General features: G+C 40.1%; 2 protein-coding genes across 2 annotated transcripts in view; both read left to right on the top strand.

The window, feature by feature from the left end:
• The window catches only part of EIF1 (eukaryotic translation initiation factor 1), a 478,792-nt gene that overhangs the window by 112,105 nt on the left and 349,183 nt on the right, over positions 1-17,504 (top strand). The window lies entirely within an intron of this gene.
• On the top strand, positions 16,587-17,276 carry LOC105872199 (uncharacterized). Its single transcript, XM_075993914.1, has one exon. It carries the CDS (start codon positions 16,587-16,589, stop codon positions 17,274-17,276), a length of 690 nt encoding a protein of 229 aa, XP_075850029.1.

Here is a 17,504-nt window from a genome sequence, read left to right on the forward strand (position 1 = left end):
TTCTTCTGTTCGGAGATAATTCTCCATGGGTTCTCACATTTCCGTGCTTCTGTTGAGTAGAGTTGGTTCTATGAAAAAAAAAATAACAAAATTAGTGAACTATGGGAATACTATTCAAGAAATAAAAAATTTAAAAATTAAAACAAAAAGAGAGAGTAGTATCTATAACTGACACCACAACTGATAATGAGGCATACCTATTGATTCTAAAATGTTGAAAGTGTAATAAAATGATATGAGAATTTTATGCCAAAATTTTAATTTACATAAAATAGGTAATTTCACAGAAAAAAAGTATTGAAACTGACATGAGAAGTAGAAACTCTAACATTTTATGTAAACTCAAGAAATTTAATAAATAATTATAAGTGTTATTCTTTTCCTTTACTCACCCCCAGCACACATCCACAAACAATAATGACTTCCACCAGAATATTTTACCAAACACAAACTATTCAAGGGAGAAATAATACAATCTTAAATGTTTCTAGAGACTACAAAAAGAGGGAATAATGTCCAGCTTGTTTTATGGGTCTGGTATAAATTTGATACCAAAACTCATCATGGATATGTCAAGAAAGGAATGTCAAAGGAAAACATACTTATGCAACATACAGAGATGCAAAATTTCTAAGCAAGATTTTAAAACGAAGAATCTTCATATATTTACAAAGATTAATACATGAAAACTATAAAAGAAAATAAATATTCCTCCAACTCCATATGCAAAAGGGAAAGTAAAGGCCTCAGGCATCTGCGCAGGACTGGTCCACAGGTAATTTGTTGCTGGCCTCCCATAAGTAAGGACATGTGAATTGTATCTGCAGGCTACTGTAGCTCCTAAAACTAAAGTCCCTTTGATTCCACACTTATAAGAAATTACAAATCTATCTTTACAGATGCATAACGGAAACATGACAGGATCAGATATTCTTCCACCTACCCAGAGACATCTACTCCCTTTTTCCCTTCTAACAGTCACCTTATCTTATGTAAACAGCAATAGCAAAAAGCCCAGGGAAGAATCCAATTCCCAGAGATCCACGTTATATGATTTTAAATGTCTAATTTTCAACTAAAAAAAAATAAGATATGCAAAGAAACAAGGGAGCAATAGGAACACACGGGGAACAATAGGATATCCACCCGGGAAAAAAATAAAGCATATAAAATCAATTAAAGCTGTATTTTTGGATGTAAATATTAAAGGTAAACAATAAAGCTTTTAGAAGATAATAGAGGAGAATGTCATAATATTGGGCTACTTAATGATTTGTTAAGTAAGACTCTAAATGCACCAAAGTAAGGAAAGGTCAATGTATTGGGCTATTACAAGTAAGGTAAGAACTTATCAAAAGACAACATAAAGAGAGCAAAAAGGCAGACATAACACAGAATGGGATAAAATATTTGAACATATATAATTGATAGATGATAGAGATAGAAATAGAGCTCACATATATCTTATGTATATATATATAAATTACTATGTATTAGAAAATATATATATTAACATTTAGTTATCTATACACACATATACACACACTATGCTGATTATATATTCAGAAAATATATTCACAATCTATAAAACAATAAGAAATTGACAACCAAAAAGAAATATAGGTAGAACACTTGGACAAGCCACTCATGAAAAAGAAAATAAAAAGCAACAAATGTCTAATATACATTAGTCATCAAAGAGATGCAAATCTAACATGTAAATACATACTAGTAAAACTCAAAAGGCTCACAATACTAAGGTCAAATAGGAGTCACTACTGGATGTAAAAAATTGAAACACTATTTTTTTCTTTCTACTAATGTTGATTATATGCTTTTCCCATGACATGGCAAATCCACTCCTACATTTATTCCCAGAGAGAAGAAAAAAATTTAAGAAATAGTGGCTGACAATTTCCCACATGGATTGAAACATAACTTTAAAGATTCAGACATATTTTGGGCATCACCTCTTCTACCTATTTCCCTCAATAAAAAAAGCAAGTATGTGCAAATTGAGAAAACTCACCTGAGGTCACTTACCCAATTAGAAATGGGGATGGGTATACTTACATAATGTGTGCGGTGCGCACCACCAGGGCATTGGACACACTTGAATCTCTGGCACATTGGGGGGAGGGAGGGAGGCAGAGGCAATATTTGTAACCCTAACAATATTTGTACCCCCATAATATGATGAAATAAAAGGAAGAAGAAAAAAAAAGAAATGGGGATGGAACATTAATGAATTGACACTTTCTGAATCCCAGCATTCTGCCTCTGCCTCTATCTTCCTGTTTTGGTGCTGATGTGCCTATAAAAAAATCTTGTGCTAATCTTGTGCTAATCTTGTGCCCAAGCATCTTTGATAGTACTAGAATATATGTACAGAGTAGGTTACCAGAGATACAGATACCTGTTGTAACCTTAGATCAAAATTATCTGCATGATCAGACTTGGACACAAGCAAGTTTTCAATTAAACAAGAATGAACGTATCAGAATTCTGAACTTCTCACTGTCACTTCCCAATGCACATACAGCAAAAGGAAAAGCCTTCAGGAAGGACAAGTGTTCTGACCCTCCAAAGCCAGCGAGAACTATCCCATAATCAGATGATATCACATGGGCACGTATTATACTAATGACCATTCCTGCATTTCTCAGTTCTGGAAAATGTTCTAAAAGAGTATTCCCAATTAAGAAAAAGATTAAAACCCCTATCTTCAGAAATTTCAAAACACAAAGGGAACAACTTCCTCCTTGACAATTCCCCAGTGACAACAAAAACAGTAACAACATAAAACCAAGGAAACATCCTGCTTATTGATCTCAGACACCAGGAGTCCAGTATATAAAAGCCTCAGTCGGAACAGATGATCTCAGAATCTGGGATACTCACCTCTGAAAAGACATCTACATTCTAGCCCTGACACAATGACTGACTGCTGCTCCCCTTGCTGCCAGCCCACCTGCTGCAGGACAACATGCTGTAGGACCACCTGCTGGCAACCCAGCTGTGAGACCACCTGCTGCAGCACACCCTGCTGCCAGCCCAGCTGCTGTGAGTCCAGCTGCTGCCAGCCCTGCTGCCAACCAGCTTGCTGTCCAACCACCTGCTGCAGGACCACCTGCTGGAAACCTACCTCTGTGACCACCTGCTGCACCACACCCTGCTGCCAGCCCAGCTGCTGTGTGTCCAGCTGCTGCCAGCCTTGCTGCCAACCCACTTGCTGCAGCACACCCTGCTGCCAGCCCAGCAGCTGTGCACCCGTCTACTGCACCAGGACCTGCTACCACCCCACCAGCGTCTGCCTGCCTGGTTGCCTAAACCAGAGCTGCGGACCCAGCTGCTGCCAGCCTTCCTGCTGCTGATCCTCTCCCCAAAGGACCATCATCATCACAAAACAGTTTTTCGTCAACTGACTTATCTTTTCAGGGACAATGTCACTTCCAAACTTTGCTGAAGACCATCATGCTCTAACCAAAATTTGTTACTTGTGTGCATTTCACAACCCTGTGAATCAGGTTGAGCAACTGCAGAGTACTCCACTTTGATGCTCTTCTTCCTTATGCCTATGTACAAGCTTCATGTACCCTTGGTTTGGAGTTATGGTCTTCATTTTGACTCTAACATCAATATTTTCACTCTCTCCCACTTTGGGACATAAAAAAAAAACAAATCCTCTCAGCTTTTCATAGGTTTCTGCAACTGATCAATAGTTGTCATAATCATGCTTTCCTTTCCAATTTAATCACATCTGTAGCACCCTGCTTTCCTCTGTCATGATCAGGAATTCTTACCTAAGTATTTCTTAATAAATTCTGAACTCTTATTCATCCAATGTTGTGTTTTGTTCTCTTGTGCAGAATTCCTTACACATGGACTTGTATACATATTGAACACCATATGTAATATCTAATTTTTTCTTAAAACAGACACCAGTGTATTACTACCTCCATTTTTCAAATGGGAAAACTTCATAGTATAATGTCATGTAGGTAGCTAATTATGGACACACTGACACCCAGGACTGGGTCTTCAGTGCCTGCCAAAGGGCACATGCATGTACATCCCAAGGCAGGTAGAAATGCTGTCGGAGACTGAGAATTACCAAGCTGTGCTCTTGGGCAAAATGGAGAAAATAGACTAGCGGGACTCCATTGAATTGAAAAGCTTCTGTTCAGCAAAGGAATCAATGAAGAAAATGGAAAGGATATGTGTGGAATGGGAGAAAATATTTGCAAAGCATATACCTAATAAGGAATTAATTCCCAATATGTATATAAAGAACAGCTACAATTCTATAGCCAAAAACCCCCAAATAACCTGATTAAAAATAAGAAAGGACCTGAATAAACATTTTTCAAAGAAGACATAGGAATGGCCAAAGGTATAAAAAAGATGCTCAACATCACTAATCATCAGGAAAATACAAATCAAAACCACAGTGAGCTATCACTTCATACCTGTTGAGTGGCTGGCTATTAATACAAAGACCAAAAGTAATCAGCTCTAACAAGGACATGGAGAAAAGGAACTTCTTGCACACCGCTGGTGGGAATGTAAATTGGTACATTTTACAAAAAACAGTACGGAGGTTCCTCAAAAAATTAAACATGGAATGTCCCATAATCCAGCACTCCCTCTTCTAAGAATATATCCCAAGGAAATGAAAGTAGAATCTCAAAGAGATATCTGTACTCCCATGTATATGATAACACTATTCACAATAGCCAAGACAGGGAAAGTCGATCAATGGGTGAGTAGATACAGAAAATGTTTCACATGTGTGCAATGAAATAGTATTTAGATTTTACAAAGAAGGAAACCCTGTCATTGAGACCTTAAGGGAAATCCTCAAGGGCATTGTATCTAGTGAAATAACCACTCAGAGAAAGACAAATACTCCATGATCATACTTCTATGTGGAATCTAAAATAGTCGATTTTATAGAATCAGGAAGTAGAATGGTGGTTGCCAGGGGCTGGGATGAATAACTGGGGAGATCCTGGTCAAACGGTACAGAAGTCCAATCATGACAGATGAATCTGTTTTGGATATCTAACGTACAACAGCGTGACTTGCTAGCGATGCTAAATTGTGTGGTGGAAAATCCTACGTGGGTAGATCTGAGGTGTCATCACCACACACGAAAATAATAGTGACTGTGTGAAGTGATGGATGTGGTGATTAGCTTGATTGTGGTGGTTATTTCACAATACATGTGCATATGTACGTCAAAACATCAAGTTGTACACCTTACATATATGTAATTTTTATTTGTCAATCATGTCTCAACACAACTGGGGAAAAAAACAAAGTGTTTTTCTACTAAAAATAAGGATGGTTCATTGTTTCTGTGATATCTCCTGAAAATATAGGAATTGTGATCTCTTAAAGAAGGTACCTGGCTGTAGATTGGCCACCAATTAAGGCAGGGAAATAAGAAATGAAAACTTCCAGATTTGCCCAGATCAGCATGCTATCTAGGATGAAAATGGAAAATACAAATATATGCCAAGGAGGATGACACAGCATATATGAGAAATGATCCCTAAGATGGCATGAACATATTCTACCTTTGCCCCAACACTCAGCTACTGATTAGCATAACCGGAAATCAAATGCATTTCCATGTGATTTGAATTCCCATAATCAAGATCTATGGTCTTCCACTTCTACAGGAGAGAACATACTGTATAAGACAGAAAAGAATAGATGCACTATTTTTGAGGAAGCTTAGTAGAGAAAATGACAATGCAAATGAGAGGACTCTTACAAAATTGGTACAGACACAAAGAATGAGGAATAATAACAAACATCCATATATTTCACGGAAGTTCACTCTACTGAAAGAGACTACAGTAACAACAAGAATATTTAGAAAAACACTTAGTCTGAACTTAGCAATAAAGGCATATGTGTCATTATGATTCATGAAAGCCTTTGGTGGGGGGTTAGAGTGAGCTTCTTAAAGTTCATGTAGCTGGACAAGGAAATGCAAAGAATTTAATTCCTTCATGGAAAAGAGAAAGAGATAAAGAGATGGACAGGGAGAGAGAGAGAGAAAATGAAAGAAATAGAGACAAGAGAAAGAAAGAAAAAAGAAAAGAAAAGGAGGGAAGGAAAATATGAGACAGAGAGAGAGAAAGAAAGAGAGAAAGAATGAAAGAAGAAAGAAGAGAAGAGAGGAGAAAAGAAAAGAAAAGAAAAGAAAAGAAAAGAAAAGAAAAGAAAAGAAAAGAAAAGAAAAGAAAAGAAAAGAAAAGATAGAGAAAAATGTTCAGTCAGTGACCAAAAACACTATCTGTCCTGGTAATCAGGCTTACAGTTAGCATGCCCAGCTAATCCTGGTTTGCGTGGATCTGTGGTAGTCATATCACAGAAACTCCCACATTCTCATTTTTTAAGCCTTCAGTCCTGGCAAATCAAGATGAATGTCACCCATAAACTAATACTCTCTAAATTGTGCTGTACTGCTTCTCCATCTACCCTCCTGCTTTGGTTCCGATCTGCCATGTGGAAAACAATATACCAAACATCCTTTTCCCAGGTGTCCCTGATACAACGGGAGACACAGGTGGAGTAGATAGTACAGAGAGAGAGAGAGATGCCTGTTACTCTTGAGTTTGGCTTTTGTGAGTGAACAGACTTGGAACCAAGGTTGGGTTCAATCGATGACTGGAAACATATTAGCACCACACCCAACGCACAGACGCTTCCCAATCTACACAGAGCCAAAGGAACCGGCTGGGCACCGAGAACTTCCTGACTTTCCCAGGCCAGCAGGAACTATCACATGACCAGATGGTGACCAGAGCAGGAACAATGCTCATGACCTGAACTTTTATCTGAGAAAAAGTTTCTATGAGTTATTCTTAATTAAGAAACAGATTAAACACTTACTTTTAAAAGATTCTTAACACTTAGGAAACAACTTCCTCCTTTATAATTCACCAGTGACTCTAGACAACAATGTAAACAACAAGGAAAAGTTCAGCTCATTGGTCCACACTTTGGAGGCCCAGTGTATAAAAGGTCCAGGTTGGAAGGACTCACCAGATTCTGGGAAACTCGCCTGTGAACAGGAGCCCACCCTCCACCCAACACCATGACCGACTGCTGCTCCCCTTGCTGCCAGCCCACCTGCTGCAGGACAACATGCTGCCAGCCCAGCTGCTGTGAGCCCAGCTGCTGCCAGCCTTGCTGCCAGCCCACCTGCTACAGGACCACCTGCTGCAGGACCACCTGCTGGCAACCCAGCTGTGAGACCACCTGCTGCAGCACACCCTGCTGCCAGCCCAGCTGCTGTGGGTCCAGCTGCTGCCAGCCTTGCTGCCAACCAACTTGCTGTCCAACCACCTGCTGCAGGACCACCTGCTGGAAACCTACCTCTGTGACCACCTGCTGCACCACACCCTGCTGCCAGCCCAGCTGCTGTGTGTCCAGCTGCTGCCAGCCTTGCTGCCAACCCACTTGCTGCAGCACACCCTGCTGCCAGCCCAGCAGCTGTGCACCCGTCTACTGCACCAGGACCTGCTACCACCCCACCAGCGTCTGCCTGCCTGGTTGCCTAAACCAGAGCTGTGGATCCAGCTGCTGCCAGCCTTCCTGCTGCTGATCCTCTCCCCAAAGGACCATCATCATCACACAACAATCTTTCATCAACTGACTTATCTTTTCAGGGACAATGTCACTTCCAAACTTTGCTGAAGACCACCATGCTCTAACCAAAATTTGTTACCTGCCTGCATGTCTGCAACCCTGTGAATCAGCCTGAGCAACTGCAGAGTACTCCACTTTGATGCTCTTCTTCCTTAAGCCTTATGGGTCCTCTGCAGGCTACATGTGCCCTCATGTATGTTTGGAGTCATGATCTTGACTTCTACTCCAACATCAATGTCTTCACCCCTCCCTCTTCAGAATGTAGAAAAATATATCCTCTTGGCTTTTCATAAATTTCTGCAAATGATCAATAATCATCATAATCATGCATTCCTTTCCAATTTGCTCACGTCTCTAGTATCCTGCTTTCCTCTGTCATGATCAGAGATTCTTACTTAATTATTTCTTAATAAATTCTTAACCCTTATTTATCCCATGTTGTGTTTTGTTCTATTGTGCAGAATTCCTGATATAGGGACAAGTACACACATTGCCCGCCATATGTGATATGCACTTTTGTTCTTAAAACAGACACCAATGTATTACTACCTCCATTTTTCAAATGAGAGAACTTCATAGTATAATGTCATGAGGCTAACAATGGACACACTGACACCCAGGACTGAGTCTTCAGTGCCTGCTCAAGGGCACCTGCACGTACATCCCAATGTATGGTGGAAAATGATATTGGAGGTGGAAATGATATTAGAGACTAAGAGTTAGCAAGCTGTGCTCTTGGGCAAACTAGAGAAAATAAACTAACGAGACTCCATCGAACTGAAAAGCTTCTGTGCAGCAAAGGAATCAATGAAGAAAATGAAAAGGAAACCTATGGAATCAGAGAAAATATTTGTAAGCCATATATCAAATAAGGAGTTAATTCTAAAAATATATAAGGAACAGCTACAATTCAATAGTCAAAAAAAAAAAACCTCAAATAACCTGATTTAGAAAAAAAAAGGACCTGCATAGACATTTTTCAAAGAAGACATATGAATCGCCAAAGGTATAAAAAAGATGCTCAACATCACTAATTATCTAGGAAATACAAATCAAAACCACAGTGAGCTATCACCTCATACCTGTTGAATGGCTATTGATATAAACACCAAATGTAACCAGCATTAACAAGGATGTGGACAAAAGGAAATTCTTGCACACCACTGGTGGAAATGTAAATTGGTACAGCCATTACAGAAAACAGTATGGAGGTTCCTCAAGAATTTAAAAATGGAACTATCCCATAACCCAGCACTCCCTCTTCTAAGAATATATCCCAAGGGAATGAAAGCAGAATCCCAAGGAGATATCTGCATTCCCATGTTCATTTAATCACTATTCACAATAGTCAAGACATGGAAAGTCCATCAGTGGATGAGTGCATACAGAAAATGTTTCACATGTGTGCAATGAAATAGTATTTAGCCTTTACAAAGAAGGAAACCCTGACATTGAGACCTTAAGGGAAATCCTCAAGGACACTGTACTAGGTAAAATAAACAATCACAGAAAGATAAATACTGCATGATCTTATTTCTATCTGGAATCTACAATAGTCAACTTCACAGATGCAGAAAGTAGAATGGTGGTTGCCAGGGCTGGGACGGATAACTGGAGAGATCCTGCTCAAAGGGTACACAGGCTCAATCATGCAAGGTGAATCTGTTTTGGACATCTAATGTACACCAGCGTGACTTGCTAGCAATGCTGGATGGCGTAGTGGAAATTCCTATTTGGGTAGATCTTAAGTGTCATCACCACACATGAAAATAATAGTGACTATGTGAGGTGATGGATGTGCTGATTAGCTTGATTGTGGTGATTATTACACAATACACATTCATATGTATATCAAAACATCAAGTTGCATACCTTACATATATGTAATTTTTATTTGTCAATCATGTCTCAATACAACTTGGGGAAAAAACAAAGTGTTTTCTACTAAAAATAAGGATGGTTCATTGTTTCTGTGATTTCTGCTGAAAATATAAGAATCGTGATCTCTTAAAGAAGGTACCTGACTGTAGATTGGCCACCAATTAAGGCAGGGAAATAAGAAATGAAAACTTCCAGATTTGCCCAGATCAGCATACTCTCTAGGATGAAAATGGAAAATACAAAGGAATATATGCCAAGGAGGATGACACAGCATATATGAGAAATGATCCCTAAGATGACATGAACATATTCTACCTTTGCCCCAACACTCAGCTACTGATTAGCATAACCGGAAATCACATGCTTTTCTATGTGATTTAAATTCCCATAACCAAGATCAATGGTCTTCCACTTCCACAGAAGAGAACATAACATAGAAGACAGAGATAAGTAGATGCATTATTTTTGGAGGGAGCTTAGTAGAGAAAATGAGGATGCAAATGAGAAGCCTCTTACAAAATTGGTACAGACACAAAGAATGAGGAATGATAACAAAAGTCCACAAATTTCACAGAGGTTCACTCCACTGAAAAAGACCATAGTAACAAGGAGAATATTTAGAAAAACTAGTCTCAACTTAACAATAGAGATACAGGTGTCATTATCCTTCATGAGAGCCTTTGGTGGGGAGTAAGAATGAGCTTCTTAAAGTTCGTGTACCTGGACAAGGAAATGCAATGAATTTAATTCCCTCATTGAAAAGAGAGAAAAAGACATGGAGGGAGAGAGAGAGAGAGAGAGAGAGAGAGAGAACAATAAAACAAATAGAGAAGAAAGAGAAAAATGAAGACAAAAGAAAAGAAGGAACAAAGGAAGGAACAAATGAAGGAAGAAGGAGAAAAGAAAAGAAGACAAGAGGAGAAAAAAGAAGAAAAAAGGAAAGAAAAGATCAAAACAACAAATGCTGGCGAGAATGTGGAGAGACAAAACACTCCTACATTCCTGGTAGGACTGCAAATTAGTGCAACCTCTGTGGAAAAGAATTTGGAAATACCTCAAACAGCTAGATATAGAAATATCATTCGACCCAGCAATAGCATTGTTGGGCATCTACCCAAAAGAGCATAAGACATTCTATATAGACTTCTACATCATCTATAAAGACATCTGCACTCGAATGTTTATGGCAGCACAATTCACTATTGCAAGATCATGGAAACAACCCAAATGTCCATCAATTCATGAATGGATAACTAAAATTTGGTATATGCTCACAATGTAATACTACTCAATTCTAAGAAATGACAGTGAGCTAGCACTGTTTATGCTATCCTGCATTAAGCTTAAGCCTATTATCCAAAGTGAGGTGACACAAGATCAAGAAAGCGGGATCCACATCTACTCACTATCAAATTGGTACTGACTGACTAAAACTATGGTGCTCAAATGGTGATAGTGCCCACCAGGGTTTTGGGGAGGGGGAGATACACATCTTAGGGTTGTGGCGAGCATTGTGTGGGGTGGGGAGGGAATACCTCTAACCCGTCCTAGGGAAAGACAAAGGTATACAATGTAACCCAAAGGTAAAAAAAAAAAAAAAAAAGAAAAAACAAACTTTTATCGGGTAGTGGCAGATGGGAGGGGGAATTAGGGGAAGAATTTATACTTACAAAATAGGTGCGATGCACACCACCTGAGGGTAGGACATGCTTGATGTTTTGGTAAGGCAGGGGGTGGGGGGAGGAATGGCAGAGGCAATATATGTAACCCTAACAATATTTGTACCCCCATAATATGATAAAATAAAATTAAATTAATATTAAAATATAAAATAATAATGATAATAGAAAAAGAAAAGATCAAAGGAATAAAAGAAAAAACAGAGAGAAAGAAAGAAAGGAAGAAAAACAGAGGAGAAAACTGTTTAGTTGGTGACCAAAGACACTAATTCTCCTGGTAACCAGGCTTAAGGTTAGAATCATCAGCTCATCCAGCTTTGCCTGTATCTATGGTAGTCATATCACAGAAACTCCCACATTCTCATTTTTGTAAGGCTTCAGTCCAGGCAAATCAAGTTGAATGTCACCCATAAACTGATACTTTCTGCGTCCTGGTGTACTGCTTCTCCACCTACCCACCTGCTTGCTCTGATCTGCCACATGGAAAACAATATGCCAAACATCCTTTTCCCAGGTGTCCTTGATACACATAGGAGACACAGGTGGAGTAGGTTGTCCAGAGAGAGATGCCTGTTAGTCCTGAGTCAGGCTTTTGTGGATGAACATACTTTAACCCAAGCATGAGTTGAATTTATCACTGTGAACATCTCAGCACCATGCCCCTACCACAGACGCTTCCCAATCTACACAGAGCCAAAGGAACCGGCTGTTCGCCAAGAACTTCCTGACTTTCTCAGGCCAGCAGGAACTATCACATGACCAGATGGTGTCCAAGCAGGAACAATACTCATAAGGTGATCTTTTATCTGAATATGAGTTTCTATGAGTTATTCTCAATTAAGAAACAGATTAAACACTTCTAAAAGATTCTTAACACTTAGGAAACAACTTCCTTCTTTATAATTCACCAGTGACTCTAGACAACAATGTAAACAACAACAAGGAAAACTTCAGCCAATTGGTCCACACTTTGTAGGCCCAGTGTATAAAAGTTCCAGGTTGGAAGGACTCATCAGATTCCGGGGAACTCACCTGTGAACAGGAGCCCACCCTCCACCCCAACACCATGACTGACTGCTGCTCCCCTTGCTGCCAGCCCACCTGCTGCCAGCCCACCTGCTGCCAGCCCACCTGCTGCAGGACCACCTGCTGCAGGACCACCTGCTGGCAACCCAGCTGTGAGACCACCTGCTGCAGCACACCCTGCTGCCAGCCCAGCTGCTGTGGGTCCAGCTGCTGCCAGCCCTGCTGCCAACCAACTTGCTGTCCAACCACCTGCTGCAGGACCACCTGCTGGAAACCTACCTCTGTGACCACCTGCTGCACCACACCCTGCTGCCAGCCCAGCTGCTGTGTGTCCAGCTGCTGCCAGCCTTGCTGCCAACCCACTTGCTGCAGCACACCCTGCTGCCAGCCCAGCAGCTGTGCACCTGTCTACTGCACCAGGACCTGCTATCACCCCACCAGCGTCTGCCTGCCTGGTTGCCTAAACCAGAGCTGCGGATCCAGCTGCTGCCAGCCTTCCTGCTGCTGATCCTCTCCCCAAAGGACCATCATCATTACATGACAACATTCTGTCAACTGACCTATCTTTTCAGGGATAAAGTCACTTCCAAACTTTGTTGAAGACCATCATGCTCTAACCAAAATGTGTTACTTGTCTGCATGTTCGCAATCCTGTGAATCAGCTTGAGCAACTGCAGAGTACTCCACTTTGATGCTCTTCTCCCTTATGCCTTATGGATCATGTACAAGCTTCACGTACCCTTGGTTTTGAGTTATGGTCTTGACTTTGACTCTAACATCAATATTTTCACTCTCTCCCACTTTGGGACATAGAAAAACAAATCCTTTCAGCTTTTCATAGGTTTCTGCATCTGATCAATAATTATCATTATCATCCTTTCCAATTTACTCATGTTTCTAGTATCCTGCTTTCCTCTGTCATAATCAGGGATTTTTACCTAATTATTTCTTAATAAATTCTGAACCCTTATTCATTCAATGTTCTGTTTTATTCTATTGCGCAGAATTTCTGATACAGGGACTTGTATATACATTGCATGACATACGTAATATCCAATTTTGCTCTTAAAACAGACACTTGTGTATTACTGCCTCCATTTTTCAAATGAGAAAACTTCATAGTATAATGTCATGTACCTAATTATGGACACACTGACACCCAGGACTGGGTCTTTAGTGCCTGCCAAAGGGCACCTGCATGTACATCCCAAGGCAGGTAGAAATGCTGCTAGAGACTGAGAATTAGCAAGCTGTGCTGTTGGGCAAAATAGAGAAAATAGACTAGCAGGACTCCATCGAACTGAAATGCTTCTGTTCAGCAAAGGAATCCATGAATCAAATGAAAAGTTAATCTACGGAATGGGAGAAAATATTTGCAAACCATATACCCAATAAGAAGTTAATTCCCAAAATATATAAGGAAGAGCTACAATTCAATACCCAAAAAAATAAAACCCAAATAAGGTGATTAAAAAATAAGAAAGGACCTGCATACATATTTTTCAAAGAAAATGTAGGAATGGTCAAAGGTATAAAAAAAATACTCAACATTATTAATCATCAGGGAGATACAAATTAAAACCACAATTGCTATCACCTCATACCTGCTGAATAGCTATTCATAGAAAGACAAAACAGGGATTAACAAGGATGTGAAGGAAAGGAAATTCTTGTACACTACTGATGGGAATGTAAAATGGTACAGCCATTACAGAAAACAATATGGAACTTCTTCAAAAATTTAAAAATGTAACTATCCCATAACCCAGCACTCCCTCCTGTAAGAATATATCCCAAGGAAAATGAAAGCAGAATACGAAAGAAATATCTGCATTCCTATGTTCATCCAAACTTTGCTGCTTCTGTTCAAAGTAGAATACAAATTCTGCAATTTGACTGTATGTTTCTCCTTGGAATTCCCACCATGGTTTGTGTGTTAGAAAGGGACCCATGGAATGTTTTAGTGTAGTTATTGAAAAGAGAACAGTTGCTCCCCAAGCCCCACACCATGCAATAACTCTGCTAGTGTATTTTATGGGGCATGAAAAAGGATTCAGAAATACTAATATAGATAATAATATCAAGGCCCAATTGGGCACAGGAGGGTGGAAATCTTGGGGTATTCAGAACTTACTTATTTACAGAAGGTAGAGGACATAGAGCAAGGACAGGAGCATAAATCTGTGGAATGCAATGACAGCATCTATCCTGACCAAGGTATTAACACAAGAAATCAAATCCATTGCTATATACATATGATCATAACCACATGAATTGTTTTCAGAAATGCAAAGTCATTTAACATTTGAACATGAATCAAATCTTTAAATCACATTTACTGACAATCATAACATTATCTCAATTCATAAAGAAAAAGCATCTTATAAATTTCAACACATTTTCAATTTTCTATTCCTAAGCTAATAAGGAATAGAAAAGGCTTCACTACTCTGATGAAAAGAATCTGCAAAGCAGACTGAATCATATTTAACCGAGAAATATTGAGAGTTCTCCCTCCTATATGTAGAATATGAAAAATTATGTACTATACCATTCTATTCCACATTGTAATGGAGGGTTTACCAGTGAACAAAAAGAAGAAAATAATGCTAGATAAAAAGACTGTCCCATCTCTCTTCAGTAAAGTGCCTGGTATTTAATAAGCACTCCCTTAATGCTCATAATCTGAATTGTGCTACTGTTACTATTGTTGTTATTGCCCAGAGAATAAACAATGAACTATAAAAAAAGGACTGTTATCAAATTAATAAAACTGGTATTATTTTTATGTGGCATAACTGTACATCCAGAATCCCTTTCCCCACCCAGAGATATCATACACTATTAGAGTTAACAAGTAGTTAGATAAAGATCAATATACAAAAAGAATTTTTTTCTGTAGTTCAGAAACAGCAAAAATTTGTTTTAATTTATAACATATAAAAGCGTAAAAAATAAAATATCTAAGAATAAATCTAACAAAAGATGAGCAAAACTTCAAAAGAGCATGGAATAAAATCTTTGCCAGGCAATTCTATGAACAAATCTACTCCAACTTGTACATCCAACAGAAATGTTTGTATACATTTCCCAAAGGTGCTGTCCCTAAATTTTCACAGCAGCATTGTTTTTATGAGTTTCAAACTGGAAGACAATCAACAAATAAATTGGGTCATATTCATTCAGCTGAAGATTATACAACAACAAGAATGAATAAACTACAAATGATGACTCAAAATTTGATGAGTCTCAAAATTGCAATGTAAAGATAGAGAAGACAATTATAAGTTTTTTAACTTCCGTAGATGTCAAAGACTCCAAAAAATATACCTATGGGGTTACAAAGCAATTGAGTGATTAGCTACCTATGGCAATGAGTGAGAGGATATATTTGGAAGGAAAGGAATTAACTTCTATATCTTAGCCTGGGTATAGTGACATGGATGAATACCACTTTGTGGTATTCTCTCAAGTTGGAAATTAACAATTTGCATTTCTTTTAAAAGGGTGGTATACCCACTCCCCTAAAAATGTTAACATGTTAGACCCCAAAGATAAATCAGGTATCACTGCAAATAATCTAATTCCATCATTGAAGAGGGTGGGGAGAGAGAGAAAGCAAGAAAGAAATGGAGATAGAGAAAAAGAAAGAAAAAGAGAAAAGGAGAAAATTTTTCAGTTGGTGACTAAAAACACTAATTCTGCCGGTCTCCAGGGTTAGGGCTAGAAACACCAGCTGATCCTGGTTTCCCTGGATCTATGGAAGTCATAACACAGATGGTCCCATATTCTCATCTTTCCAAGCCTCTCAGTCCAGGCAAATCAAGATGAATGTCCCCCATGAAACGGTATCTTCTTAGTCCTGGTGCACTGCTTCTCCTTCTGCCCACCCGCTTTGGCTTTGCTCTGCCACAGGAAACACATTATGCCAAATATCCTCTTCCCAGGTGTCTTTGATACAACTGGGAGACACAGGTGGAGTAGGTTATCCAGAGAGATGCCTGTTCGTCTTGGGTCAGGCTTCTGTGGGTGAACAGACTTGGACCCAAGCATATATTCAGTTCATCACTGTGAACATATCAACACCAAGCCCCTCCCTACAGATGCTTCCCAGTCTACATACAGCCAAGGAACAGGCTGGGCAGGGAGAACTTCCTCACCTTCCCAGGCCAGCAGGAACTATTATTCACATGACCAAGATGGTGACCAGAGCAGGAACAATGCTGATGATGTGACCACCTTCCTTTTATCTTAAGAAAAGGCTTCCGTGAGTTATCTCAATTAAGAAACAGATTAAACACTTACTTTTAAAGGTTCTTAACACTTGGAAACATGTCCTCCTTTATAATTCACCCAGTCACTGTGGAAAACAATGTAAACAACAACAAGGAAAACTTCAGCCAATTGGTCCAAACATTGGAGACCCAGTGTATAAAAGGTCCAGGTTGGAAGGACTCATCAGATTCTGGGAATTTCACCTCTGAACAGAAGCCCACCCTCTGCCCTGACACCATGGCCGACTGCTGCTCCCCTTGCTGCCAGCCCACCTGCTGCAGGACCACCTGCTGCCAGCCCAGCTGCTGTGAGCCCAGCTGCTGCCAGCCTTGCTGCCGCCCAACATGCTGTCCAACCCCCTGTTGCAGGACCACCTGCTGCAGGACCACCTGCTGGCAACCTAGCTGTGAGACCACCTGCTGCAGCACACCCTGCTGCCAGCCCAGCTGCTGCCAGCCCTGCTGCCAGCCAGCTTGCTGTCCAACCACCTGCTGCAGGACCACCTGCTGGAAACCTACCTCTGTGACCACCTGCTGCACCACACCCTGCTGCCAGCCCAGCTGCTGTGTGTCCAGCTGCTGCCAGCCTTGCTGCCAACCCACTTGCTGCAGCACACCCTGCTGCCAGCCCAGCAGCTGTGCACCTGTCTACTGCACCAGGACCTGCTACCACCCCACCAGCGTCTGCCTGCCTGGTTGCCTAAACCAGAGCTGTGGATCCAGCTGCTGCCAGCCTTCGTGCTGTTGATCCACTCTCCAAAGAACCATCATCATCACACAATAGTTTTTCATCAACTGACTTATCTTCTCAGGGACAATGTCACTTCCAAACTTTGCTGAAGACCACCATGCTCTAACCAAAATTTGTTACTTGTCTGCATGTTTGCAACCCTGTGAATCAGCTTGAGCAAGTGCAGAGTACTTCATCCTGATTATCTTCATCCTTATGCCTTGTGGATTATGTGCCTGTTTCATG

Source organism: Microcebus murinus, chromosome 18, assembly GCF_040939455.1.
Source record: "Microcebus murinus isolate Inina chromosome 18, M.murinus_Inina_mat1.0, whole genome shotgun sequence".
NCBI lineage: Eukaryota > Metazoa > Chordata > Mammalia > Primates > Cheirogaleidae > Microcebus > Microcebus murinus.